The 27,619-nt window shown below is 38.5% G+C and overlaps 1 protein-coding gene across 5 annotated transcripts in view; it reads right to left on the reverse strand.

Moving 5' to 3' along the window:
* The window catches only part of ARHGEF37 (Rho guanine nucleotide exchange factor 37), a 300,854-nt gene that overhangs the window by 196,999 nt on the left and 76,236 nt on the right, over positions 1–27,619 (reverse strand). For all 5 annotated transcript variants that reach the window (XM_053717097.1, XM_053717094.1, XM_053717098.1 and 2 more), the window contains 2 exons: positions 22,069–22,257; positions 7,314–7,541 (listed from right to left, as the gene is read on the reverse strand). In XM_053717097.1, coding sequence (XP_053573072.1) covers positions 7,314–7,541; positions 22,069–22,208 — 368 coding nt within the window. In that variant the 5' untranslated portion in view covers positions 22,209–22,257. The remainder of the gene's footprint in view (positions 1–7,313; positions 7,542–22,068; positions 22,258–27,619) is intronic.

Below are 27,619 nucleotides of genomic sequence, written 5' to 3' on the forward strand. Positions count from 1 at the left end.
CAATGCCCCACAAAAGGCCCTTTTAAGGGCCACTTGGCAGATTAGTGTAGGCTAGGGTTTTTTATTTTGGGGGGGGCTTTTTTATTTTGATAGGGCTATTAGATTAGGAGTAATTATTTTTATTTTTGATAATGTGGTTTTTTATTTTTTGTAATTTAGTGTTTATTTTTTTTAATTTAGAAAATTGTATTTTAATAATTTAATTTATTTTATTTTATTGCAATGTTAGTTTTTAGTGTAAGGCAGGTTAGGTTTTATTTTACAGGTAACTTTGTATTTATTTGAACTGGGAAGTTAGTAAATAGTTAATAACAATTTACTAATTAGTCTACCTAGTTAAAATAAATACAAACTTACCTGTGAAATAAAAATAAAACCTAAGATAGATACAATATAACTATTAGTTATACTGTAGCTATCTTAGGTTTTATTTTACAGGTAAGTATGTATTTAGTTTTAAATAGGAATTATTTAGGTAATAATTATAATGTTTATTTAGCTTTATTTTAATTATATTTAAGTTAGGGGGTGTTAGGGTTAGACGTAGGCTTAGGGTTATGTTAGGGTTATGCTTAGGGTTAGGTTTAGGGGTTAATATATTTATTTAGTAGTGATGGAGGCCAGAGGTTTAGGGGTTAATAACTTTACTATAGTGGCGGCGACATTGGGGGCGGCAGATTAGGGGTTAATAACTGTAATGTAGGGGGCGGCAATGTTAAGGGCGGCAGATTAGGAGTTAATAAGATTATGTAGGTTGCGGCGATGTTGGGGGCGACAGATTAGGGGTGTTTAGACGTGGCTTTTATTTTAGGGTGTAAGATATAAAAATAACTTTTTCTTTCCCCATAGACATCAATGGGGCTGCGTTACGGAGCTTTTGTTTCTGCGATTGCAGGTGTTAGGCTTCTTTTTTGCCGGCTCTCCCCATTGATGTTTATGGGGAAATCGTGCACAAGCACGTCAATGCAGCACTTGTATTTCGGTGCGGTATGGAGCTCAACGCCACCATATCGCCTGCACAAGCCTGCTTTTTGCTTTTTTTAATATCAGCGCTACAGGGAGGTGAAATAACGCCACTTTTGTGGCAGTCGTTAATTTCCCTATAGCGCTGAAAACTTGTAATCTAGCTGTAAGTTTTTAAAAGGTTTTATACTGGATTTTTAGATCAGTATCTGTGCATATTATTCTTTATAGTAGTGTCTATTACATGCAGTTAAATGAAAATTGGTGTATACTGTCCCTTTAACTAATGCCTGTTTATTTTTAAAGGAATCCTTTTTCTTTGATGTGTATTGCTCGCAGAACACAGGCCATTTCTTAACCCCTTCATTCTCTCCTAGACGTGATGGGCTGCTAGCAGCTTTTGTTATACTTAATTGTAAGATAGTGTGCATGTGTGTATATATCTATCTATCTATCTATCTATCTATCTATCTATCTATATATATATATATATATATATATATATATATCAATAAATATATATATATTTATTTATAATTTTCTATGGCACAGTGTTAATAATTGTTAATATTATATAGCTATATATATATATATATATATTGTATATATATATATATATATTGTATATATATATATATATATATATTGTATATATATATAATCCTTATTATTATTATTATACTTTATTTATGAAGCGCCATCATATTCCACAGCGCTGTCAATGGATACAATTCATTTAAATAAAACAATAATATAAAACTTCTAAGAGACAGGACAAAATTTACAAACACATACAGGAGGAATTGAGGGCCCTATTCCAGTGCGAACTTACAATTTAGAATCTATATATATATATATATATATATATATATATATATATATATATATATATATATATATATATATATATATATATATATTCAGTGCATATCTAAACATTGATGATATACTTTTATGCAAATGTGGGATGTCTTGGGGGCCCCAAAACAATTGTTGCACCAGGGCCCTCTGTTCATTAGGTCCACCACTGAGTCTCACAGTCCACCACTGAGTCTCACAGTCGTATCCCAAAGGAGATAGCTGGTTGTCATTCCTGCACCATTGCTAGCATGTAAAGTTGAACAAGTTGTCTGCAGCTTGGATCTGTGGTGATTCATAAGAGAAAAACAATGGCCACATAGTCTATAATGACTCCCAGAAGGTAAATTCTTGTTTGAGGATAAGAGAACTTGGAAGATTGATACTACAAGCATGTGTGCAAAGAAACAACAGATGTTTGCAGGAAAGAGATAAGGCTGAAGGTAAATATAAAGCCAGAACAAAAAAGAAACATTCAGGTATAGAGTCACTAAAATACCCAGGAAGCTGTAGCCAGCCACAAACTGTAAGTGTTTGTCCAGCAAGGCAACACTTAAAAACTGGTGAAGGTTCTTGAGGATAAGCATATGAAAGAAAGTTTCCTCCAAATCTACTGTGTACATAGTTTGACCCTTATGCATCAGGGTTATAGATAAAAACCCATAAAAAACCTGAAAGTTTCCGCTTAGATACAATGTAAAGATTGGAATAAAGCCCTTGACCATGTTCTGAATCTGTGACCAGGACTAAAACCCCCATAAGTAACAGATTGAAGATAGACAGATTGGGACGATTTATCAATGTCTGGTGGACATGATACGCTGTAGCGTATCATGTCCGCCAGACATTGCTGAATGCCGACAGCATACATTATCTGCATTTAACATTGCACAAGCATTTTAACATTGCCCAAGCAGTTCTATACTTTTGATTTTATTTCATATCAAAATTACTAAATTTTCTGACATTCAGACTCTTGTTCCTCTAATCAGGACAAGTCAGGTAATCAAGTTAATTTCTCTTCCTTAGAACCATATTTTGGGTTTAAGAGTTTTGCAATATATTCCTGTTGAGCCTATAGGGCCGATATATCATGTGTCTGGAGGACATGATCCGCTGTAGTGATCATGTCCGCCAGACATCGATAAATGCTAACAGCATACGCTGTCAGCATTTATCATTGCACAAGCAGAATTCTGGTGAACTGCTTGTGCAATGCTGCCCCCTGCAAAGCCGCTAGCAGGGGGGTGTCAATCAACCCAATCGTATGCGGACGAGTTAAGTAGCAGCGGTCTTAAGACCGCTGCTTCTTAACTACTGTTTCCAGCGAGCCTAAAGGCTTGCACAGAAACAGGGGCATTAGGGGCCAATCGGCCCCGAAGTGTCTGCTTTCACAGGATTTATTGAAACATGAAACAGAAAAGATCCTTCAGAATAGGTTCTGACTGAAACCTTTTCTGTAACCCTGGGACAATGTTCTTAAAGCCCAGGGATCCTTGCTAGACTATGACCATACCTTCTGAAAAGGCTTAATCTGCCCCTTACCAAAATTGTACCTTCAAGAAAAGAAAAAATCACTTCTTACTGTGTTTGGTCTAGTTCCAGATGGAAGGTTTCAAGGAAAATAGCACTACGTTTGGGGGCACAGCTCTATTACAAGGCCAAGGAAATGTGCTGCGTAGCAAAGCCAGAGCGCACACCAGAGAGCACTAAAGAGAAGGAACACGCTGTAGATAAAGAAATAAGTGAGGTAAAATAAAAAGTCAGTGCACAAAAACGTAAAACTTTTTTCTGTCACTACTCAGTGCTCCATGCTCCCCTCTACTTCTATTCCTGTCTCTGTGAAGGGAAAAAGGGTCCCAAGTAGGTCTGAAATCCCCTTTCAAAAAAGGATCTGTAGAACTTCCATTCTTTATCTTTCTCCTGTGGAGAAAAAGATAAGACTAAAAGCTCTTAAGGATTAAATATCGGGTATCTTTGACTCCTCCAAGTGACCAAGGGGCCTATTTATCAGTCTGGAGGACATGATACGCTGTAGCATTTAACACTGCTCAAGCAGTTCTAGTGAACTGCTTGTGCAATGCCGCCCCCTGCAGATTTGCGGCCAATCGGAAGCTAGCAGGGTGTGTCAATCAACCTGATCGTATGCGATCGGGCGGATTGATGTCCGCAGCCTCAGAGGCGGCAGACGAGTTAAGGAGCAGCGGTTTTAAGACAGTGGTATTTGGCCCCATTCGGGTTATGATAAATCAGCCCCAATAGTTGAATCCCAAGAGTAATGGCTTGTGGACTCTCACCACCTTATGTAAGAAAAGAGAGTTATTTTTTCCACTGACTTCACACCATATCAACTAAACCAATACTTTAGGGTCAATCACAATCTAATCGTCTGAAGCCTTTTTTTTTTTTTTTTGGTGAAAATGCAACTTTTCGATTCAACGACATCACAATAACGCCTTTGCAGCTATTTCCTGCACCCATGATCGTGTTCTCAGATCCTCACTAAAAGCCCTAGTTTTGCTATATGGCAGAAAGGTATTCAGCAATTACAATTTATATTTGAGATACTTTTCAACACCAGTTTTGACTGTTCAATTTCAACACCTCAAGGCACTTGATAAAGCCCCAGGAAAAGTCAAGACTGCAAAATCTACAAATTGCATGGAGCAATCTTTCTCTTAATGTTTAAATATAAGTTAGATTTGTACTGTCGTGATTGTCACTAACAGTATTGGTGTCTTCAAAACGGGATCACACAATTGGGAATTCAAAAGGAATCCGTTGCAATATGATTTTATTCACACCACTGCTAAAAAAAACTGAATGCCATTTATATATTGACATGATGGGCGTACTGGGTAAGATTACTCAGTGGCTATATAGACACTTTTCATATGTGACAAGTAATGTTTCTAACAATATTGAACTTTAGTGTTTTAAAATGCACTGTTTCCAGTTTGGCGTGATCTGAAAACTAGATTGAGACTGCAGGTTTCTATTAGAAGCACTTATAGCTTCTTATACTGGATTTTAACAGTACTGAATCTGTAAATCATGAACCAACTCCTTTGCAACATGGTATCTGCATAGTAGATGTTTAAATGAGATTACGCCTTTGTGACCACATTTTTATAGGGGACATGCCTTTATAAACAAAGGGGCCGATTTATCAAAGTGCGAACGGACATGATCCGCTGTAGCGATCATGTCTGCCGCACATCGATAAATGCCGACATCATACACTGTCAGCATTTATCATTGCACAAGCATTTCAATAGAAATGCTTGTGCAATGCCGCCCCCTGCACATTTGCAGTCAATCGGCCCCTAGCAAGGGGTGTCAATCAACCCAATCGTATCTGATCGGGCTGATTGCTGTCAGCCGCCTCAGAGGTGGCGGACGAGTTAAGGAGCAGCGGTCTTAAGACCGCTGCTTCTTAACTCCTGTTTCCTGCGAGCCTGAAGGCTTGCGTGGAAACAGCTGCATACAGCTCCATACAGAGCTTGATAAATCGGCCCCTAAGTCCAAACACATTCGCGACTGTGTGTTTTACAGTGTTTTACAGTGCTTGTGCCTGCATTAAAAAGCTGAATATAGTGTTTGGAATGCACGTCCCTTATAAAACAAGATGTTATTTTTCTAGATTGTTGTGGTCATGTGAATTATGCTGGCTATAAAATAAAAACTAAATTTATGCTAACCTGATAAATTGATTTCTTCTATGGTAAGACGAGTCCACGGATTCATCCTTTACTTGTGGGATATAGTCCTCCTGCTAACAGGAAGTGGCAAAGAGCACCACAGCAGAGCTGTCTCTATAGCTCCTCCCTTAGCTCCACCCCCAGTCATTCAACCGAAGGTACAGGAAGAAAAAGGAGAAACTACAAGGTGCAGAGGTGACTGAAGTTTAAATAAAAAAAATATAATCTGTCTTAAAATGACAGGGCGGGCCGTGGACTCGTCTTACCATAGAAGAAATCAATTTATCAGGTAAGCATAAATTTAGTTTTCTTCTATAAAGGTAAGACGAGTCCACGGATTCATCCTTTACTTGTGGGATACAATACCAAAGCTACAGGACACGGATGAACGGGAGGGACAAGACAGATGGTTAAACAGTAGGCACCACTGCTTGAAGAACTTTTCTCCCAAAAATAGCCTCCGAAGAAGCAAAGGTATCAAATTTGTAAAATTTGGAAAAGGTATGAAGCGAAGACCAAGTCGCAGCCTTACAAATCTGTTCAACAGAAGCATAATTTTTAAAAGCTCATGTGGAAGCCACCGCTCTAGTAGAGTGAACTGTAATTTTTTCAGGAGGCTGCTGACCAGCAGTCTCGTATGCCAAACGGATGATGCTTTTCAGCCAAAAGGCAAGAGAGGTAGCCGTAGCTTTTTGATCTCTACGTTTTCCAGAATAGACAACAAACAAAGAAGATGTTTGATGGAAATCTTTGGTCGCTTGCAAGTAAAACTTTAAAGCACGAACCACGTCCAAGTTGTGCAATAGACGCTCCATCTTAGAGGAAGGATTAGGACATAGAGAAGGAACAACAATTTCCTGATTACTATTCTTATTAGTAACAACCTTAGGAAGGAATCCAGGTTTGGTACGCAAAACCACCTTATCAGCATGGAAAACAAGATAAGACGAGTCGCATTGCAATGCAGATAGTTCAGAAACTCTTCGAGCCGAAGAGATAGCAACTAAAAACAGAACTTTCCAAGATAGAAGCTTAATATCTATGGAATGCATAGGTTCAAACGGAACCCCTTGAAGAACCTTAAGAACTAAGTTCAAACTCCATGGCGGAGCAACAGGTTTAAACACAGGCTTAATTCTAACTAAAGCCTGACAGAATGACTGAACGTCTGGAACATCTGCCAGACATTTGTGCAGTAGAATTGATAAAGCAGATATCTGTCCCTTTAAGGAACTTGCTGATAGCCCCTTCTCCAATCCTTCTTGGAGAAAGGACAAAATCCTTGGAATCCTGATCTTACTCCATGAGTAGCCTTTGGATTTTCACCAATAAAGATATTTACGCCATATCTTATGATAAATTTTCCTGGTGACAGGCTTTCGAGCCTGAATCAAGGTATCTATGACCGTCTTGGACCCCCGCTTGGATAAGATCAAGCGTTCAATCTCCAAGCAGTCAGTCTCAGAGATTAAAAACTAATATTTTATCACCTCTTTCACTTCACCCTTCCTAGTACTTAGAGTAGGCAAAGAGAATGATTGGGGGGTGGAGCTAAGGGAGGAGCTATATAGACAGCTCTGCTGTGGTGCTCTTTGCCACTTCCTGTTAGCAGGAGGACTATATCCAACAAATAAAGGATGAATCCGTGGACTTGTCTTACCTTTATAGAAGAAAGTATATGTTACAGACTACTGATGAACTATGTACCACTATACAATAAGTATTTCCCTCTCTGAGGTTTGTAATATTTATAAAATATTTAAGATATAAAGTGCTACATCACTGACTTACCGTAAGTTTGGTGAATCTGGAATCAACTCTAGATATTCTGGAAATGCACTTCCTTCTGCATCATCATAAATAGGGTCTGAAGGAAATGTCTGCATATCCAAAACAGTTTCATATTCACCTTGCACCTGATCATCATGCAAGTTGGGTAAAACTTGAGCAGATGTTGGAGGACTGTCTAGACCAGGAAACACCTCATCTCGAGGAGACCTCTCCACTTGGATATGAGGTCTGCAATAATGAGAATAAAATTTCAAGAAAGTGATTGAAAATTAGCAAAACTTTTAGAAAAGTGGGCAAGTAGTAGTAAAAATATTTTTAAAGGCAAAAGCAAACCCTGAGCATAAAACAAAGCCTTAAGATCTTATAATGTAAGTGGACCCCAGCTTTTTGTGAGATTGTAGCATTTTAAAAGTAATTTCTTTAAAAATATCCTACAACTGGTTGAATATAATCATGCACTTCCTTTTAGAGTAACCATAAATTTACTTATTTAATGAAACACAATATTTTTAATGTTTAAATGCTGCACTTTTATCTACAGGAAAGAAAAAAATAAGCAACATGTCACATTAGTCATTGGCTCTATATAACATTAAGAATACATATAAGATAAAAATTTAATTTTATGATTTAGGTATAGCATGCCATTTTAAACAACTTTTCAATTTACTTCTATTTTCAAATTTGCTTTGTTCTTTGGGTGTCGTTTGTATAAAAGCATACTTAAGTATGCTGTATGCTCAGGAGCAGAAAAGCACTACTACTACTAGCTGCTGATTGGTGGCTGCACATACCACTTTTCATTGGCTCACTAGATGTGTTCAGTTAGCTCTCAGTAGTGAAGTTTTGCTCCTTCAATAAAGGATACCAAAAGAATTAAGAAAATTTGATAATAGAAGTAAATTGGAAAGTTGTTTAAAAGTGTATGTTCTATATGAATCATCAAAGGAAATTGTTGGGTTTCATGTCGCTTTAAGCGTATTGAAATCATTCTTAGATTCCTCCTTTTGTGATATTGTCCCACATAGCCATTTTTGTTTATATAGAGCAGTACATCTTTAAAATTTCCCCTTTATCCTGTTACATCATAGACTCGGAAAAGTATACCATAATGGTTGATGAATCATGTGCTGATTTTTCTAAACTAAGATATGTACACACACACAAACTATGAAGGGGTTCTAATAGAAATAAAAACATAAATTAGTCTTACCAGATAATTTAATTTCCTTCTGTATAAGGAGAGTCCACGGCATCATTCCTTACTGTTGGGAAATACTGAACCTGTCCACCAGGAGGAGGCAAAGACACCCCAGCCAAAGGCTTAAATACCTCTCCCACTTCCCTCATCCTCCAGTCATTCTGCCGAGGGAACAAGGAACAGTAGGCAAAATATCAGGGTATAAATGGTGCCAGAAGAAATGCAAAAGAAAATTTAGGTCCGCCCAATGGAAAACCGTGCGGGAGCCGTGGACTTTCCTCGTACAGATGGAAAGTAAATTATCAGGTAAGCATAATTTATGTTTTTCAACTTAATTCATTACTTGGGGAAACAAATACCCAAGCTCTAGAGGACACTGGATTAAAAAAAAATTAAAATGTAATTTAGAGGGCCGCCCATCGGAGAACACAGGCGGGGGACGTGGACTCTCCTTATACAGAAGGAAATAAAATGATCTGATAAGCATAATTTATGTTATCCTTCTTAATATAAGAAGAGTCCACGGCATCATTCCTTACTGTTGGGAAAACTATACCCAAGCTCTAGAGGACACTGAATGATAACGGGAGGGTCAAAAAGAGAGGCGGACCCTAATCTGAGGGCACCACAGTCTGCAAAACTTTTCTCCCGAAAGCTGCTTCAGCCGAAGCAAAAACATCAAACTTGTAAAATTTAGAAAAAGTATATAAGGAGGACCAGGTAGCCACCTTACAAATCTGATCCATAGAGGCCTCGTTCTTAGAGGCCCAAGAGGAAGCCACTGCTCTAGTGGAATGAGCCGTAATCCTCTAAGGAGGTTTTGTCCCACTGTCTCATAAGTAAAGTGGATAACACTCCTTAACCAAAAAGATAAGGAAGTCGAAGAGACCCTCTGACCCTTACACTTCCCAAAAAAGACAACAAACAAGGAAGAAGTTTGTCTAAAATCCTTAGTAAATACAACAAGGGGGTTTGGTTAAGCATACCTAACAAAAACATATAACATATTAGTACACATATTGTGGGAGTGCTGCCAAAATGACCAAAGTATATACAAAACAAACAAACAAAGTATTGGCCATATTCTGCTCAGCCAGTCACCACTTACAAGGTGTCCCAAGATAGACTGGTGCTAACACTATACATTTTAGCCTTACTGGGCTCAGGTGTGATCCAGACAGTGTAATTGAGATATATATATATATATATATATATATATATATATATATATATATATATATACATACACATATATATATGTATAAAGCCAGGGAGCTTCATTTTATGCAGTCTTGATTTGAGGCATAGTACTGCAGTGTTGGAATTCTATTTTGGTATATTAGAATCAAATGATTCAACCCAGTAAGGCTAAAATGTATAGTGTTAGGACCAATCTATCTTGGGACACCTTGTAAGTGGTGACTGGCTGAGCAGAATATGGCCATATTGTGTGACTAAGATCCCAATTTTATTTAAAAGTATAAAGTTTTTTGCAGGCATTTTTGCAGCATTTATAATATGTGGTCTCATTAGTTTGGATGTGTGCAATACTTTGTTGTTTGTTTTGTAAAATCCTTAGTAGCCTGAAGATAGAACTTCAAGGCATGAACCACGTCCAAATTATGAAGTAAACGTTCCTTCGAAGAAGAAGGATTGGGACACAAGGAATGAAACACAATCTCTTGATTGATGCTGCGGTCTGACATGACCTTAGGAAGAAAATCTAACTTAGTACGTAGGACAGCCTTATCAGAATGGAACACCAGATAAGAAGGCTCACATTGCAAGGCAGCAATCTCAGATACTCTGCGTGCTGAAGCAATAGCCAGTAGAAAAAGAACCTTCCAGGACAACAATTTAATGTCAATTTCATGCATAGGCCTCTAGTTATCAAGCCGTCAACCTCAAATACGCTGGAATTCCGAAGCGTATTTGTGGCGAGGCTGATTCGCCATAGTTATGAAGCCCTACAGACCGGCAAAAGTAGAATCTAGTGACGTAAGCTACAATCCGCCGGACTCAGTCCGACACAGATCGATTCTTACGTCACTCCAGATGTGCCGAACGCAAATTAGGCACAATCTGACTACTTTTGGCAGTTATCAAATTCCTAGCAGGTACGCTCGGCACTTTTCCGGCCCAGCGTACCTGGTTTTCTATCCGCCGTCCTGGAGGTGGCGGATCCCATAGGAATCAATGAGAGTCTGACCATAGCGAAAGCTCATGTTCGCTGCTGCTCAATATCCCATTGATTCCTATGGAAGATGTCTGCACCTAACACCCTAACATGTACCCCAAGTCTAAACACCCCTAATCTGCCCCCCCCTACACCGCCGCCACCTACATTATACTTATTAACCCCTAAACCGCCGCTCCCGGACCCCGCCGCAACTATAATAAATATGTTAACCCCTAAACCGCCGCTCCCGGACCCCGCCGCCACCTACATAATATCTATTAACCCCTAATCTGCCCCCCTATACCGCCGCCACCTATATTAAAGTTATTAACCCCTAAACCTAAGTCTAACACTAACACCCCCTAACTTAAATATTATTTTAATAAATCTAAATAATATTACTCGTATTAACTAAATTAATCCTATTTAAAACTAAATACTTACCTGTAAAATAAACCCTAAGATAGCTACAATATAACTAATAATTATATTGTAGCTATTTTAGGATTTATTTTTATTTTACAGGCAACTTTGTATTTATTTTAACTAGGTACAATAGTTATTAAATAGTTATTAACTATTTAATAACTACCTAGCTAAAATAATTACAAAATTACCTGTAAAATAAATCTTAACCTAAGTTACAATTAAATCTAACACTACACTATCATTAAATAAATTAAATAAATTACCTACAATTACCTAAAATTAATTACAATTAAATAAACTAAACTATAGTACAAAAAAAAACAAAAAAACACTAAATTACAGAAAATAAAAAAAGAATTACAAGAAGTTTAAACTAATTACACCTAATCTAAGCCCCCTAATAAAATAATAAAGCCCCCCAAAATAAAAAAATGCCCTACCCTATTCTAAATTACAAAGTAATCAGCTCTTTTACCAGCCCTTAAAAGGGCTTTCGCGGGGCATTGCCCCAAAGTAATAAGCTCTTTTACCTGTAAAAAAAAATACAACCCCCCCCCCATTAAAACCCACCACCCACATACCCCTACTCTAACCCACCCAAACCCCCCTTAAAAACACTAACCCCCTGAAGATCACCCTACCTTGATCCAATCAGCCAATCGTATTGAGCTTGCATTCTATTGGCTGTTATAATCAGCCAATAGAATGCAAGCTCAATCCGACTGGCTGATTGGATCAGCCAATCGGATTGAACTTCAATCTGATTGGCTGATTGAATCAGCCAATCAGATTTTTCCTACCTTAATTCCGATTGGCTGATAGAATCCTATCAGCCAATCGGAATTGAAGAGACGCCATCTTGGATGACGTCACTTAACGGTACCGTCATTGTGTAAGAAGACTCCGGATGAAGAGGATGGCTCCGCGTCGGCTCCTTGGAAGATGGCTCCGTTCCGCTCCGGATGGATGAAGACTGAAGACACCGCCTGGATGAAGACTTCTACCGGATGAAGGACCTCTTCTGCGCCCCTTGGATGAAGATTTCGGCCCGGTTGGGTGAAGACGACTCAAGGTAGGGTGATCTTCAGGGGGTTAGTGTTAGGTTTTATTAAGGGGGGTTTGGGTGGGTTAGAGTAGGGGTATGTGGGTGGTGGGTTTTAATGTTGGGGGGGTTGTATTTTTTTTTACAGGTAAAAGAGCTGATTACTTTGGGGCAATGCCCCACAAAAAGCCCTTTTAAGGGCTGGTAAAAAAGCTGATTACTTTTTAATTTAGAATAGGGTAGGGCATTTTTTTATTTTGGGGGGCTTTATTATTTTATTAAGGGGCTTAGATTAGGTGGAATTAGTTTAAACTTCTTGTAATTCTTTTTTTATTTTCTGTAATTTAGTGTTTGTTTGTTTTTTTACTATAGTTTAGTTTATTTAATTGTAATTAATTTTAGGAAATTGTAGGTAATTTATTTAATTTATTTAATGATAGCATAGTGTTAGGTTTAATTGTAACTTAGGTTAGGATTTATTTTACAGGTAATTTTGTAATTATTTTTGCTAGGTAGTTATTAAATAGTTAATAACTATTTAATAACTATTGTACCTAGTTAAAATAAATACAAAGTTGCCTGTAAAATAAAAATAAATCCTAAAATAGCTACAATATAATTATTAATTATATTGTAGCTATCTTAGGGTTTATTTTATAGGTAAGTATTTAGTTTTAAATAGGAATAATTTAGTTAATAAGAGTAATTTTTATTTAGATTTATTAAAATAATATTTAAGTTAGGGGGTGTTAGGGTTAGTGTTAGACTTAGGTTTAGGGGTAAATAACTATAATATAGTGGCGGCGGTGTAGGGGGGGCAGGATAGGGGTTAATAAGTTTAATGTAGGTGGCGGCGGGGTCCAGGAGCGGCGGCTTAGGGGTTAAACAACTTATTTAGTTGCGGCGGGGTCCGGGAGCGGCGGTTTAGGGGTTAAACAATGTATTTAGTTGCAGCGGGGTCCGGGAGCGGCAGGATAGGGGTTAATAAGTTTATGTAGGTGGCGGTGGTATAGGGGGCAGCAGATTAGGGGTTAATAGGTATAATGTAGGTGGCGGCGGGGTCCGGGAGCGGCGGTTTAGGGGTTCATATATTTATTATAGTGGCGGCAGGATCCGGGAGCGGCGGTTTAGGGGTTAATATATTTATTAGAGTTGTGGTGGGGTCCGGGAGCGGCGGTTTAGGGGTTCATATATTTATTAGAGTTGAGGTGGGGTCCGGGAGCGGCGGTTTAGGGGTTAATAAGTTTATTTAGTTGCGGTGGGCTCCGGGAGTGGCGGTTTAGGGGGTAAACAGTATAGTATAGTGTGGGTGCTTAGTGACAGGCTAGCAAGAAAGCTGCGAAGAAGCCGATGAGCAGCGAGATCGATGACTGTTAGTTAACAACAGTCCGCTGCTCATTGCTCCGTACTTGGTGCGCGGCTTCTTGACAGCTTTCTTGATAACTTTGGCGAATGTATTCAGGTCCGCGGCGGCAACGTGAGGCGAGCGTATTAGGGCCGGCGAATGCAGCAAAATACGGAGCTTAATAACCAGAGGTCATAGGTAGGCTCAAACGGAGCCCGTTGCAAAACCTTAAGAACAAGATTTAGACTCCAAGGAGGAGCCTTAGATCTAAACACAGGTCTGATCCTAGTCAGAGCCTTAACAAAGGACTGTACATCTGGAAGCTCAGAGAGCCTCTTGTGCAGTAAAACAGACAGGGCCGAAATCTGTCCCCTCTCCAGTCCATTCTGGACAAACGAAAGAATTCTGGCAACCTTAACTTTATAGCAAATAGTAGAAGAAGGAACGGATCCCAATATAAATTAATAAAATGTTCTTTATTTAAACAAAAGTTTAAAAGTTGCAAACAAGGGCAACAGTGAAAAAAGCAGAGGTAAGACAGGCGAGACACCAATGGGCTTACATGTTTCGGCGCTTGGCCGTAATCATAGCCTAAGGTGTCACAGTTGGTAGTGATTTTAAAAACAGTACATTGCATGCTGATTGGTTTAAAACATATGAACAAAAGCACGCCTATTTTACAAAACAGAAGATAACCTAAGAAGTTAACCCTATATGCCAGGTAGAGCTCAAGTAGCAATGATAGATAGAGAAAAGGAGAAAGAAAAGGGGGCAAAATAAATAGATAAATAGTAAATATATATTATGCATACATCAAGGCAAAGCTGAAGATAAAAAGAATGTCAATCAGGATATTTTCAGCAGAGATGAATAAAAAGTGAAAGAATTAGCTATACTTATAATATTATTATTTAATAACTAATATTAAAAGAAATAATAAGAGCAAAAATAAATGCCAATATAAGTAGCTTCCTTATTAGTAAAAAAGACAAAAATGAATAATGAAACTTATAAAGGAAGAAGAGAAAAAAGAAAAAAAGGGGGAAAGCAGAAACAAGTGACGATTTCATTCCCAGAAGTTTATTATATCATATTTTGAATTTAACTCCAGGGGGAGTCTAGTTTTTAGGGTAAAGATCCAATAAACCTCTCTTTTGGCCAAAATGTCATCTAAATTGCAACCTCTATTGGAAATTTTTGCTTTTTCTATTGCTGCCCATCTAAAGGAGTCTAGACTACTGTTATGTTTAGTGACAAAATGTTGGACCAACGGAGTAGTGGATTTCCCTTTTGATATGGTGGAAAAATGCTCCTTAATTCTGGAGTTGACATCCCTAGAGGTTAAACCTATGTATTGCACCCTGCAAACCGTGAAGAGAATTAGGTAAAAACACATTTTTTTTTAGCAGCAGTGTATTTATGATTATTTGACAATGCTGTAGAAATTCTATATTTAAAACCATGCAGAAATGTTTACTCCTCAATACACAAATGATATATATTACATTCCAGTTTACTGCCCCTTTATGCAAGGACTTTCCAGATACAAGGAGACATTTTATCTAACATTTTTACATCTGCATAACATGTTATACTCTCAGAATAAGATTGCTCAGTGTTGGAAATGAGACAGGTTAATTTAAAACTGTTCAGTTTACTCTACAGCTGACTTAATTTTGAAATGCATACCAACAAGCTTAAATCCTGCATTTAACCAGATCTAATGGTATGAGTACCACAGCTTATGGTTCCACCAAGACCATATAGAGTACAGCATTTTCAAAATCCACAAGTACAGCTGACAGATGGGAACATTTGTAGACTATATTTGAAGTGGTGCTCTTGTTTGGGGAAAATGGGGAAAATATCAAACAAACACATGTCAACCTTTTAAAAGTACTTTTCTTCATCTAACCATCTACCCAGATCATTAATGTACAATTTTGAATTCACAGAATTATTTTGTTTCCACATTTACAAATATGATTATTTAAAAAGTGATCTCTTAATTTCTGCATTTTTTTTATCATGCATGTCACACCCTGTTTTAGGGGATGCAAGGTGCATAAATGTTTCCTCCTGTGAGTGTTTCTGTGGGTGTCTTTGTTTATGTCTTTGTGCTTTGGTCTCTATGAGTGTGTATGTATTTTTTTTCTGTTGGTATCTCTGTGAAGGTGGGTGTGTATGTCTTTGTGCATTTTCTGTGGATGTCTGTGAGGGTGTGTGCATATGTCTGAGCTTTTTCTATGGGTGTCTCTGTGAGGGTGGGCGTGTGTTTGTCTTTGTGTACTTTCTCTGGATGCCTCAGTGAGGGTGGGTGTGTATGTCTGTGTTTTCTGTGGATGTCTCTGTGAGAGTTTGTGTGTGTGTATGTATGTCTGTGTTTTCTGTGGATGTCTCTGAGAGGGTGTGTATTTTCTGTGGGTGTCTCTGTTAGGGTGTGTGTATGTCTTTGTGTGTTTTCTGTGGATATCTCTGTGAGGGTGTGTATTTTCTGTGGGTGTCTCTGTGAGGGTGTGTATGTATGTATTTCTGTGTTTTCTGTGGGTGTCTCTGTTGGTGTTTCCTTGCAAGTTTGAGTTTGTGTGTGTGTGTGTGTCCATTGTCTGTTCCTTTTTAGGACATTTTGACCTTACTACTGATTATTCACATCTTTCTACAGACTTTGAGACTAATGAGACCTTTCCGGAAGTCATCAATCTACCATTTAACCTTTAAATTATTGTTTAGGCAGTTCAGGGCCTTTCCTTTCAGCCACTGCATGCTGTTGTCATCATTTAGTTGGCATCTTCCTTTACAAAAAGATAATCAGAACGCCATATTTTGTTTTCTATGTCTCCTTTTTTTACAAAACTGTTGTTTACCTCATTACTTGTCAGGTCAATGTAAACAAGTGCTAAGTGTCTGTTTGGGTGACTGTGTCTGAATTTCTTTGCATGTCTGCTAGAGTGTCTATATGTGAATCCTTATGTGTGAGTGTGTGTGTGTTTCAGTGTATGTTACTACCTTTACAACATTTCAAAGTTTAAATAGACACTTAAGAATAAAGTGCATATATACGTTTTAGTCACTTGGTCAAAAATTGCACATGTCAAAGAAGGGGGGGGGGGCCCTGATCAATGGTTAAGTCAGGGGCCCCAAAATTTCTAGTGGCAGCCCTGCCCTCGAGACAGGTGATCTGAACAGAGCTACCAAGAGAGCAATTCTCTCTACCAGTTGTCCAGAGAAATCTGTTGAGACAGATCCGAATGATCGCCGTTCCACTGACTCAGCATGCACAGTTGCAATGGTCTGAGACAGAACTTGGCAAAGGGAATGATGTCTATACTGGACACTATCAGACCAATCACCTCCATACACTGAGCCAGAAAGGGACTTAAGGAGGTCCGGACAGCAAGACATCCTGAAGCTAGCTTGCAACATCTCTGGTCTGTTAGAAACATCCTCATGGATATGAAGTCTATTATAGTACCCATGAATTCCACCCTGGCACTTGGGATAAGAGAACTCCAAGAACCATCGTAAAAATTCTTGGAGCAGTAGCTAGACCAAACGGAAGTGCAATGAACTGGAAGTGCTGGTCCAGGAACGCAAACCTTAGGAACTGGAAGTGATCCTTGTGGATTGGAACGTGAAGGTAAGCATCCTTCAGATCTATAGTGGTCATGAACTGTCCTTCCTGAACTAAGGGAAAGATGGACCTTATCGTCTCCATCTTGAATGAGGGGACATTTCGAAATTTGTTTAAGCACTTTAGGTCCAGAATCGGGCGGAAAGTTCCCTCCTTCTTTGGGTATAGGCACAAAATAACGGAGCACCAGCCAGGAGTATATGCTTAAAATAACAAATTTATTTGTAACTCTTTAAAAAGCCAGGAGACCAGGCCAAATGAAATAGAAAGGAGGTCAGCAAAACAAACAGCTGACGCGTTTCAGCTTGGAGCCATAATCGAAGCTTCTATTACGGCTCCAAACAGAAACGCGTCAGCTGTTTGTTTTGCTGACCTCCTTTCTATTTAATTTGGCCTTGTCTCCTGGCTTTTTAAAGAGTTACAAATAAATTTGTTATTTTAAGCATATACTCCTGTCTGGTGCTCCGTTATTTTGTGCCTATACTTCCCCTGACCAACCACAGTGAGCACAGCTGGTGAGACAACTTGGGCCCCTGAAATTTGCTCCATGCTATGGATTATAGGAGTTGACCCGATACAGACCAATTACGGAGGAGCAGGACCTTTACACCCATGTTGGTATCATCAGAGGAGTCACCACATTGGTTGGTCATTGATCAAGGGGAAGATCTGTTCCACCATCTGGCCATTCACAGAGAATCTACTCAGACGCGCCCCCAGTGACATCAAAGGTGTTTGCTGCACGGACGCGTAGGTGTGAGAGGATTCACACAGCGTTCTGGCAGGGCATTCGATGCATGGTGAAATACTGCAGAAATTGAGTGAACCCTAGATAGTCCGCTTCTAACTTTTAAACACGTCTGTTGAATCACAACGGAGGGGTAAGCTGTTATGTTTTTCTGATTAAGCTTTATTTGCTATGGACAGCTGGTTTATTTGGCCTGTTTGCAAACAGTACCTTTGGATGAACTTTTCTTTGTTCCCCACTTACGTCAGCGTTTATATTAGGAGAGACTCTCTTGTGTTGTTGTATCCTCCTGCTTTGGGACCACAAAAGCTTTGAATAGTATCCCAAACTTCTTTCTGCGATAGGCACCGGGACAATGACTCCTAAGGAGGACAGATCCGCACGCACCCCAGAAAGGCTTCCCTCTTTTCTGGTCTGGAAGACAGGATTGAGAGGAGAAATCTGACCTTGGATCGATGAGACTTAAAACCTATCTTGTATACCTGAGCTATGACCTCCAGGACCCATGGATCCTGCACATCCCTGAGCCAAGCATCTTAAAGGAGTGACAGTCTGCCCCCTACACGATCCAGAGCCGGTTCTGGGGCTGCCCCTTCATGCTGATTTAGTCTTGGCGGGCTTCTTGCTCTGCTTGGACTTATTCCAGGACTGAGCCAGCTTCCAAGTATGCTTGGTTTGCTCGGGCTAAGCGGAGGACTGCTGTCATTGGGATTTATCAGCACAAAAGGAATGAACATTAGAAACTTGTCCCTTAGACTTGTTCTTTTTATCTTGCGGAAGGAAGGCACCCTTACCCCCTGTAAATGTAGAGATAATGGAGTCCAGGCCTGGACCAAATACAATCTTTCCCTTAAAGTCTGCCAGAACGCCCGACAGGCCTGAACAGAAAAGCCAGAAGCCTTAGCATTTAGGCGAATAATCTGCATGTTTGCATCACAGACAAAAGAATTAGCAATTCTCAAGGCCTTAATTCTTTCTTAAATAACATCAAGGGGACCCTCTACCTTGATTAATTCCGATAAGGAGTCGCACCAGTAGGTAGCTGCTCCAGCAACCGCGGCAACAGGAGCTGCCGGTTGAATCAAATATCCCGTATGTTGAAATATCTTTCTTAGAAGAGTTGCCATCTTTTTATCCATCGGCTCTCTGAACAACGAGCTATCCTCAAGCAGGATAGTAGTGCATTTGGCAAGCATGGAGATAGCCCCATCCACCTTAGGGACAGAACCGCACAACTCCAATTGAGAGTCCAAGACCGGAAATATTTTTTTAAAGGAAGACGAAGGGGAAAAGGAAGATCCAATTCTGTCCCATTCGTTCTTAATAATGTTCGCCATCTTTACAGGCACAGGAAAAGTTAAAGCACTACCCTGTCCTCTTAAACTCTGTCTAATTTAGGAATCAAAGGTTCATTAGGCAGCTTGGCCTCTGGAACCTCTAATGAAGACAGGACTTGCTTTAGAAGAAAACATAAGTGTTCAATCTTAAATATAAAAGGCAGCAGACTCCGTCCCAGAAAGTTCATCCTCTGAAGCCTCAGAGTGCAACTCCTCCTCGGATAACTGAGACAGAGCAGTTAAATCCAATATATTACATGATGACCCCGGGGCAGGAGAGCTATGTTTAACTTTTCGCTTGTGCTTAGCAGGGCGAGGTAAAGCACTGAGGGCCTCAGATACTGCCGTTTTTAACTGCACAGTAAAATATGGTGGTAAAAGGCCCCCTCCAGATGGAGGATCAAGCGTGCTACGGGAAGCTGCATGTGTAGAAGGAGATGAATGTAGGGTATGCACCTCATGGGACGGTGAGTCCTCAGAGGTGGGTGGCTCAGTGGTACTAAAAGGGTTAGCCTTCTTTGACGAATAACATTGTCAAGGCATGTGGAACATAATTGAGAGGGTGGGCATACCAAAGAGTCCTCAAAATATAAACAGGTATTACTATTTGGAATAGAGGGCGTACCCTCTAAAATATCAGAATCCTCCATAGCTTAAGAGGAAATGAAAGCGAGGCCACTCCCGATCACATAGTGCGCAAGGCAGAACCGCCCCTGCTATGAGAAAAAGTGTGCCAAGCTACAAGCTGCGCAGCACTCAAATTGAAAGTAAAAACCTGTGCGTTCCAGTCACATAACAAACAGTCTTTGAGCCCAATAAATCTCACACATAAATCAGCATAAAATCAAAGCATCACATTTGATTAATCCCCACTGTTCAATAATCCCCCTCAGGAGATATTAACCCATGATCCTATTAAGATAAAAGGAGCCACACTGTGATCCTGTCTTCTAGTGCAGTGGTTCTCAAAGTGGGGTCCCCGGACCCCAGGGGGTTCGTGACCATAGCTTGGGGGTCCGCAAAAAAATTGGCTATTTTAACTATCTTATTTTTTTTACTGCCTGCAACTTCTCTTTAATTGAACTTTTATGCTTTTAATTTGACAGCGTTTGGGAAACGCTGTTTGGGAGGTTGCAATTTGACCTACTACTCATCCCCCTACCTGTTCATTCCTCATAGGCTGATCCGGATCAATACAAACAAACCTTCTAGGAAGGTCTAGGTCAGGACGCATTGCCCGCCTGCGCACTGTGGGACAGGTCTGAATTTTTGCTTACCGGTGACTGAGATAAAAGAGAAAAAGGATACGAGACAGAGTAACAGACATGTTTCCCCAAATAACAGAATTTCTGCACCAAAACAACCTGTCTGTGGCTATAGTGAGCGAAGTAGCAATCTCTCACCTCACTGCACTAAGCAAGCACTTCAACTCTTACTTCTCCGATGTGAATGCCGATGCCTGGGACTGGGTGCAGGATCCCTTTGCCACAACTGCAACAACAAGTGGCCTTACTGGTAAGGCAGAAGAGGAGGTTTTGGAATAATCCTCTGATAGGACATTGAAGGCCAGATTCCGGCAGGTGTCTTTTGCTGATTTCTGGCCCTACCTGTCACATGAGTATCCTGAACTCAATGCTGAGGCAATGAGAATATTGCTACCCTTTCCTACCACATACCTCTGTGAGTCATCATTCTCAACTTTGACTGCAATGAAGACTAAGTACAGAGCTCGCTTGCATGTGGAGAATGATCTGAGAGTCTGCTTGTCATCCATCCCTCCAAGAGTGGATACACTGTGTAGTGAGAGACAGGCTCATCCATCTCATTAAGGATGTTATAAAAGTAATAAGTTCAATTACTATGATGTTTGCTGTAACTGTCTCTTGAAAACTTCAATTAGTTTATTATTTTAAAGTTGAAACAATTACTTAAAGTTAAACTCATCTTTAGACTGGTGATTTTAAATGACAGGATTGCTACTGTTGATTTTATGAAAGTTGTTAATAAAAATGACTTAAAGTAAATGCTGTCAAGTTGAGTCCAAATGCACTTTGAACAATTGAAATGTGTTTCTGTTTATAATGGTGAAACAGGTCTGAATTATTTAGGTTGAAATGTTTAAGAATTAAAATACTTCCAATGGCAACTAAGACTAAAAATTGTAATAAGCATATGCTTACTTAGTAATAATATTACAAGGGGGTCCTTGGAAAATGTTCTCCCCTGTAAAGGGTCCCTGGCGCAAAAAAGTTTGAGAACCCCTGTTCTAGCGTTTTCAACATATGTAAAAATTGAAACGATCTTACCAGAATCCATGCTGTGGAACAGAAACACAGCCTCTCAAGTGTGACAGTCTTGTAGCATCGCTCCTGACATGGACTAGAGTGAGAAAGACAAGCAGGCAGTAAAACTCGTCAACACTGATTGCTTAGGAGCTGTTAGCAGGCAGTCTGGATGGGTTTGCAAAAAGACTCTCCATGCATCTCCAGACTCTAACTTCCGTCAATGCTCTCACTGAGAGGCTGACAAGACTACTTAAAACTCCAGTCCCATATCGAAAGGCAGATAACCCTTCCCAAGGAACTACTCCAAAATCTTCTGACACTTCTCTGCCATCCTCCTGTGACGAAAGGCAAAGAATGACTGGGGAATTGGGGAAGTGGGAGAGGTATTTAAGTCTTTGGCTGGGGTGTCTTTGCCTTCTCCTGGTGGCCAGGTTCAGTATTTCCCTACAGTAAGGAATGATGCCGCGGACTCTCCTGATATTAAGAAGGAAATAAATATGATAAAATATGCAGGTTTGTGAGCATTGTATATTGGTAAGCACAATATATAAAACTTACATTTGGAATGAGCTGTTCATTGAGACTTGAAAATTCCCTTCAAAACTGTTATGTATATACGGTTCTTCAAAGGTGGGCTCTGAATTTATTCTCATTCTAGAGTTTGACAAGGTGCTATTTCCAGAAGTTTTCTGGTCCATAGGAGATATTTGTGCATCATTTTGATTGTATGAATCCTTTGTTTCGGATCTGCAGATAAAAACAAATAAATCTAAAGAACAATATAAGGAGAGTAAATAATGTTGTAAGCATTTAAAAAAATTACATTAAGGTGCTATTTTTCATGCACACAGAAAATTTATACAAGGAATATTTCTATCTTCTGATCTTGCTGAAAATAATACTATTTTTCTCAAAATACCCACAAATTCATCAAGACACCAATCAGCAAGCACTTCCCAGGTTCTCAACCAAAAGTGGGCCGGCTCCTAAGCTTAGATTTCAGATTTTCAAATATAGATAGCAGGGAAACAAAGAAAATTTTACAATAGGAGTAAATTAGAAAATTACAAAGTACATTATACACTAGATTTTTCTTTGCATAAAAGTTTTGTAGATGATCCATTTATACAGCCTATACAGCTTTTTTTTTTTTTTTTTTTAAATAACATTGCGCTGATTTTCAGACTCCTAACCAAGCCCCAAAGTTTTAGTAGAAGACTGATGTATACCTACTCCAGTTTGCTCCTGTTTGTGTAAAGGGTCTTTCCATATGCAGAGGGAGGGGGGAGTGTCTGATTTTTTTGCTATAGAACCACTTTCAGTGGGTGTTCCAGATATCCTTTTTAGCAGTGCTAAACTGGGAGCTTCTGAGTAAGTTTTTAAATGGTTTTATACTGGATTTTTAGATCAGTATCTATGCATATTATTCTTTATAGTAGTGTCTATTACATGCAAATAAATGAAAATTGGTGTATACTGTCCCTTTAAAATTGTATGTTATGCTCTGTCTAAATCAGGGATGTCCAAACTTTGCTCTCCAGAGGTTTTGGAACTACATTTCCCATGATGCTCAGCTAGATAAAATGCTGGCTGAGCATCATCGGAAATGTAGTTCCAAAACCTCTGGAGAGCAAAGTTTGGACACCCCTGGTCTAAATCATGAAAGAAAAAATTTGGGTTTAGTGTCCCTTTAAGGAAAAAAGGCTCTGATGCAAAACATTTGTGAACTTCAGGAAAAAAATAATGTGAAAGTGTAATATTCTAAGATCTGTATTTGCACAGATCTTAGCATGTTGCACTTTCACAACGGAATAAATATGGCTTAGAAAATTGCCGAATGTGACTTGTGACTGCCATCTTTTGCAGGCATTTCCTCCTGAAGCTCACAAATGCAAAACCCTAATTTAGTGCTCGTTCATATAAATATGTGTATGTCCTTGTAATGGAGCCAGAAAAGATCAATGTTAGAATAATAACGAATGCAGGATGGACACACTGCACAGAAGGTTGTAAACTTACCTTACAACTGTAAAAATGTGTGAGTCATTTTCAAACAGCTGTAATTGGCTCAAGTAGAAATTACATGGATTAAGCATATTTATTTGTTTATTTTAATTGTGTTTAATCTTTTATTAACAATAAACTGTAGCATTGCCGCCTCAGTCTCCTTCAATTAATAATGTAGTCACTCATCTGTCATTGAGTATAAGCCACTGCATGATTTTAGTGCTTAATCTCTCAGAGCATTTAAAAAAAAAAAAAAAAAAACAATACTGTATTTTTATTTAAGGTTTTAAAAGATTTTTAGAGGTTTTCTCTTTTTAAAATGCAATAATAAAAGATTTAATAAATAAAAAATTAGTTACGTAGTCTGTAGATTAAGTTGCAAATAGCCTCCTGCACCCATTTCTATATCTTGCAGTAGGAACGTTAAAAGTTATTTTAAAGTGAATATTGTTTCTGGCCACTTTTAAATGGAAGTTCTGCCCATTGATGACATCATGATCTGTGCTGCATTAAAGTCTTCACTAGTTACAAAAGACTCACTAGTTGGAATCAACAAACTGCCAATGCAGAGAGTATAGATGCAGCCCAGATCGTGATGTCATCAGTGGGCAGAGCTTGGCAGCCATTTCAAAGTGGCCAGAAACTATATTTATTTTAAAATAACTTTTTACTGTTACTGCTGCATAATAAAGAAAATGATTCATTAGGATATATGCATCTTAATCTAAGGTGAGACTTTAAAGAAACATGAAACCCAAATGTTTCCTTTCATCATTTAGAAAGAGCATGCAATTTTAAACAGCTTTCTAATTTATTTCTATTATCTAATGTGTTTCATTCTCTTGATATCCTTTTGCTGAAAAGCATATCTAGATAGGCTCAGTAGCTGATGATTGGTGGTTGCACATAGACGCCTCGTGTGATTTGCTCACCCATGTACATTGCTTTTTCTTCAACACATGATATCTAAAGAATGAAGCAAATTAGATAATAGAAGTAAATGTTTAAAATTGGGCTCTCTATCTGAATCATGAAAGAAATGTATATCTACTAAAATTATTAATTATATTTATATTATTTTTAGGGACACTCTAGTTCCCTTTCACTGAGTGATTTTATAGATTGTACAGGCTATTGCCATGTTACTAGTGTTAATAACAATAACATATATACTATATGTCAGAAGTATTTGCAATGTTGATTGTGATAGTGTTTTTTATTTTTTTATTTAGTAGTCAAGACGTGTGTATGCTCTCATGGAAAGTTTCAACACAAGGTATCAAGGGGGAAAGAGAATTTGATAAAATAAATATATTTATTTTAGCACTATGGGGCCCAATTATCAAGCTCTGAATGGAGCTTGATGCCCCTGCTTCTGGCCTTCAGGCTCGCCGGAAACAACAGTTATGAAGCAGCGGTCTTAAGACCGCTGCTCCTTAACTGTTTCGCCTGCTCTGAGACTGCGGACATCAATCCGCCCAATCAATCTGCCCGATCTTATACATTGCACAAACAGTTCAGAAGAACTGCTTGTGCAATGATAAATGTCAACAACGTATGCTGTCGGCATCTATCGATGTGTGGCGGACATGATACGCTACATCGTATCATGTCCGCTCGCACTTTAATAAATCGGCCCCTATGTCTCCATCATGAAAGTTTAATTATGATTTCCATGTCCTTTTCAATATTGTGCATTCCATGTACAGAATTAAAAGGAAAAACTGACATATTCTGTTCTGTAGGAGGTTTTTCAATGTTGATAGTCTTGAATTAGAATGTGAATTACAAATAAACTGTTGAAATGAGCTTTGGAATTTTCCATTAGGGACCAAGTTGTGGAAATATGTTGCATTCTATACACCCTAGCTAACCCCACACAATCAATGGCTCTTATCATTCTGAGTCAGTTGTGCAACAAAACTGAGTACAATGGGCCTGTATCCAACATCTTCCAACTGCAGAAAAAGAGAGAAGTGGCAGGACTAGCTTCATTGTAAAATTTCACATCTAAAGCTGGCATGAGGTTCTGTCTCATTAAAGGGTATAATGGGTGTTGAAAGCACAACTTTTTACATGTAAATCAAACTAAATTATTAGAGTATAATGTGTATTAACCTTTTAAATCTGAAAATGTTTTGTACGTCAAAATATCCACCAAGACATTTAATTTAAAAAAGTGGTCCTTTTCAATATGCATGTGACACGAGGGGCCTGATCAAATCCACTCATTGAAATGTTCAAGTTGATTAATCCAGTGTGATAAGTTGTTTTTAATTAGCTATGAAAGTTCATTAGACGAAATTATTTTGTATAGCTTTCAAATAACTTTACCTTGCCTTGAAGGAACATAACAATATGGGTGCCACCTTTTATGGAAAAAATACCGGCCATGCTCCTTAGTATAAATAATTATACAGCATTGTGATGTCCAGGGTTAACCAATCCTGCACCAGTAACTTATTTTCTACAGAAAGGATTAACAGACCATTTCCACCTTAAGCAATGTGTCAAACTCTAGCCACTCCAGGCAAGCCTGTGACTTAGTTCAGTGTCGACCTAGAAAAATATTCCCATATAGCCCTTTAATAACACCCACACTAAAGTATATCTATGCTGCCACCACCTAAGATTATTATATGGGGAATCTTAAAGGGACATTATACATCGATTTTCATATAACTGCATGTAATAGACAACACTATAAAGAATAATATGCACACATACTGATCTAAAAATCCAGTATAAAACCATTTAAAAACTTACACCTAGATTACGAGTTTTGCGTTCGTGTTTTAACGCTGAAAAAATGGCCATTTCAGCGTTAAAACAGCACCGCAGCCATTTCAAGTCTTGTCGGTATAGCTGTACCGCAAGCCTTTTAGCCTGTAACGCAACGTCAGTCCCGCACTCGTAAAAATGAAGTTTTTTCATGGGACTTCTATAGCGCTGCCATTACGAGTTTTGCGGTCAGGCTAAAAAGCTTGCATTGCACCCTATATCGAAAAGATCCGTTCCGCAATCTAAAAGCAGTAGTTAGGAGTTTTACGCTACAAAACTGTTGCATAAAGCTCATAACTAAATTGTCACAAAGTACACTAAATACCCATAAACTACCTATTAACCCCTAAACCGAGGCCCTCCCGCGTCGCAAACACTATATTAAACTTATTAACCCCTAATCTGCCGCTCCCAACATCGCCGCCACTAAAAATAATTATTAACCCCATTCCGTCTCTCCCCGCCATCGTCCCCACTATAATAAAGTTATTAACCCTAAACCGCCACCCTCCTGCATCGCAAACACTATTTAAATAATATTAACCCCTAATCTGCTGTCCACCCACCCACCCACATCGCCCCCACTGTACTAAAGTTATTAAGCCCTACACCGCCACCACTATAATAAACCTATTAACCCTTAAACCGTAAGCCCCCCACAACGAAATATACTAAAGTAAACTATTAACCCCTAGACCAAAAGCCCCCCACATCGCAATAAACTAATTTAAACTAGTAACCCCTAAACCTAATGCCCCCCTAACTTTATATTAAAATTACAATTTCCCTATCTTAAATTAAATTAAAACTTACCTGTCACATTAAAGGAACTAAGTTTAAACTAACAATTCAACTAATGTAATTATTAAACTAAAATTAAACTAACTACCAATTAAATAAACCTAAACTACACATTTAAAAAATCCTAACACTACTCTAAAAATTACAAAGTATCTGACTACAAAAAATAAAAAAAGATGAAATTACAAAAAATACACACTAAATTACGAAAAATAACAAACAAAATTATCCAAAATGTTTTTGTGAAAAATATTTCATCTATTTTTTTTATCAATTATCTTACTGTATACCTACAAATATATTAAAACATGTTTTAAATGTAATTAATTTGGCCCTCTGATTGTTCAAAACTATTTTTTATTTTATTTTTGCATGTACAACACAAACAAACTTTATTCTTATAAATAATGTTCTTAAATAATGATCTTTTGAAAATCTGTACAAAACAATGACCTTGTCACACTGTCTGCTAGCAATGGGCTGAAGCTTCTGCGTCCTGTTTTCATTTCCCTTATTTGTT

The sequence above is a fragment of the Bombina bombina genome, chromosome 6, assembly GCF_027579735.1.
Source record: "Bombina bombina isolate aBomBom1 chromosome 6, aBomBom1.pri, whole genome shotgun sequence".
In the NCBI taxonomy this organism is placed as follows: domain Eukaryota; kingdom Metazoa; phylum Chordata; class Amphibia; order Anura; family Bombinatoridae; genus Bombina; species Bombina bombina.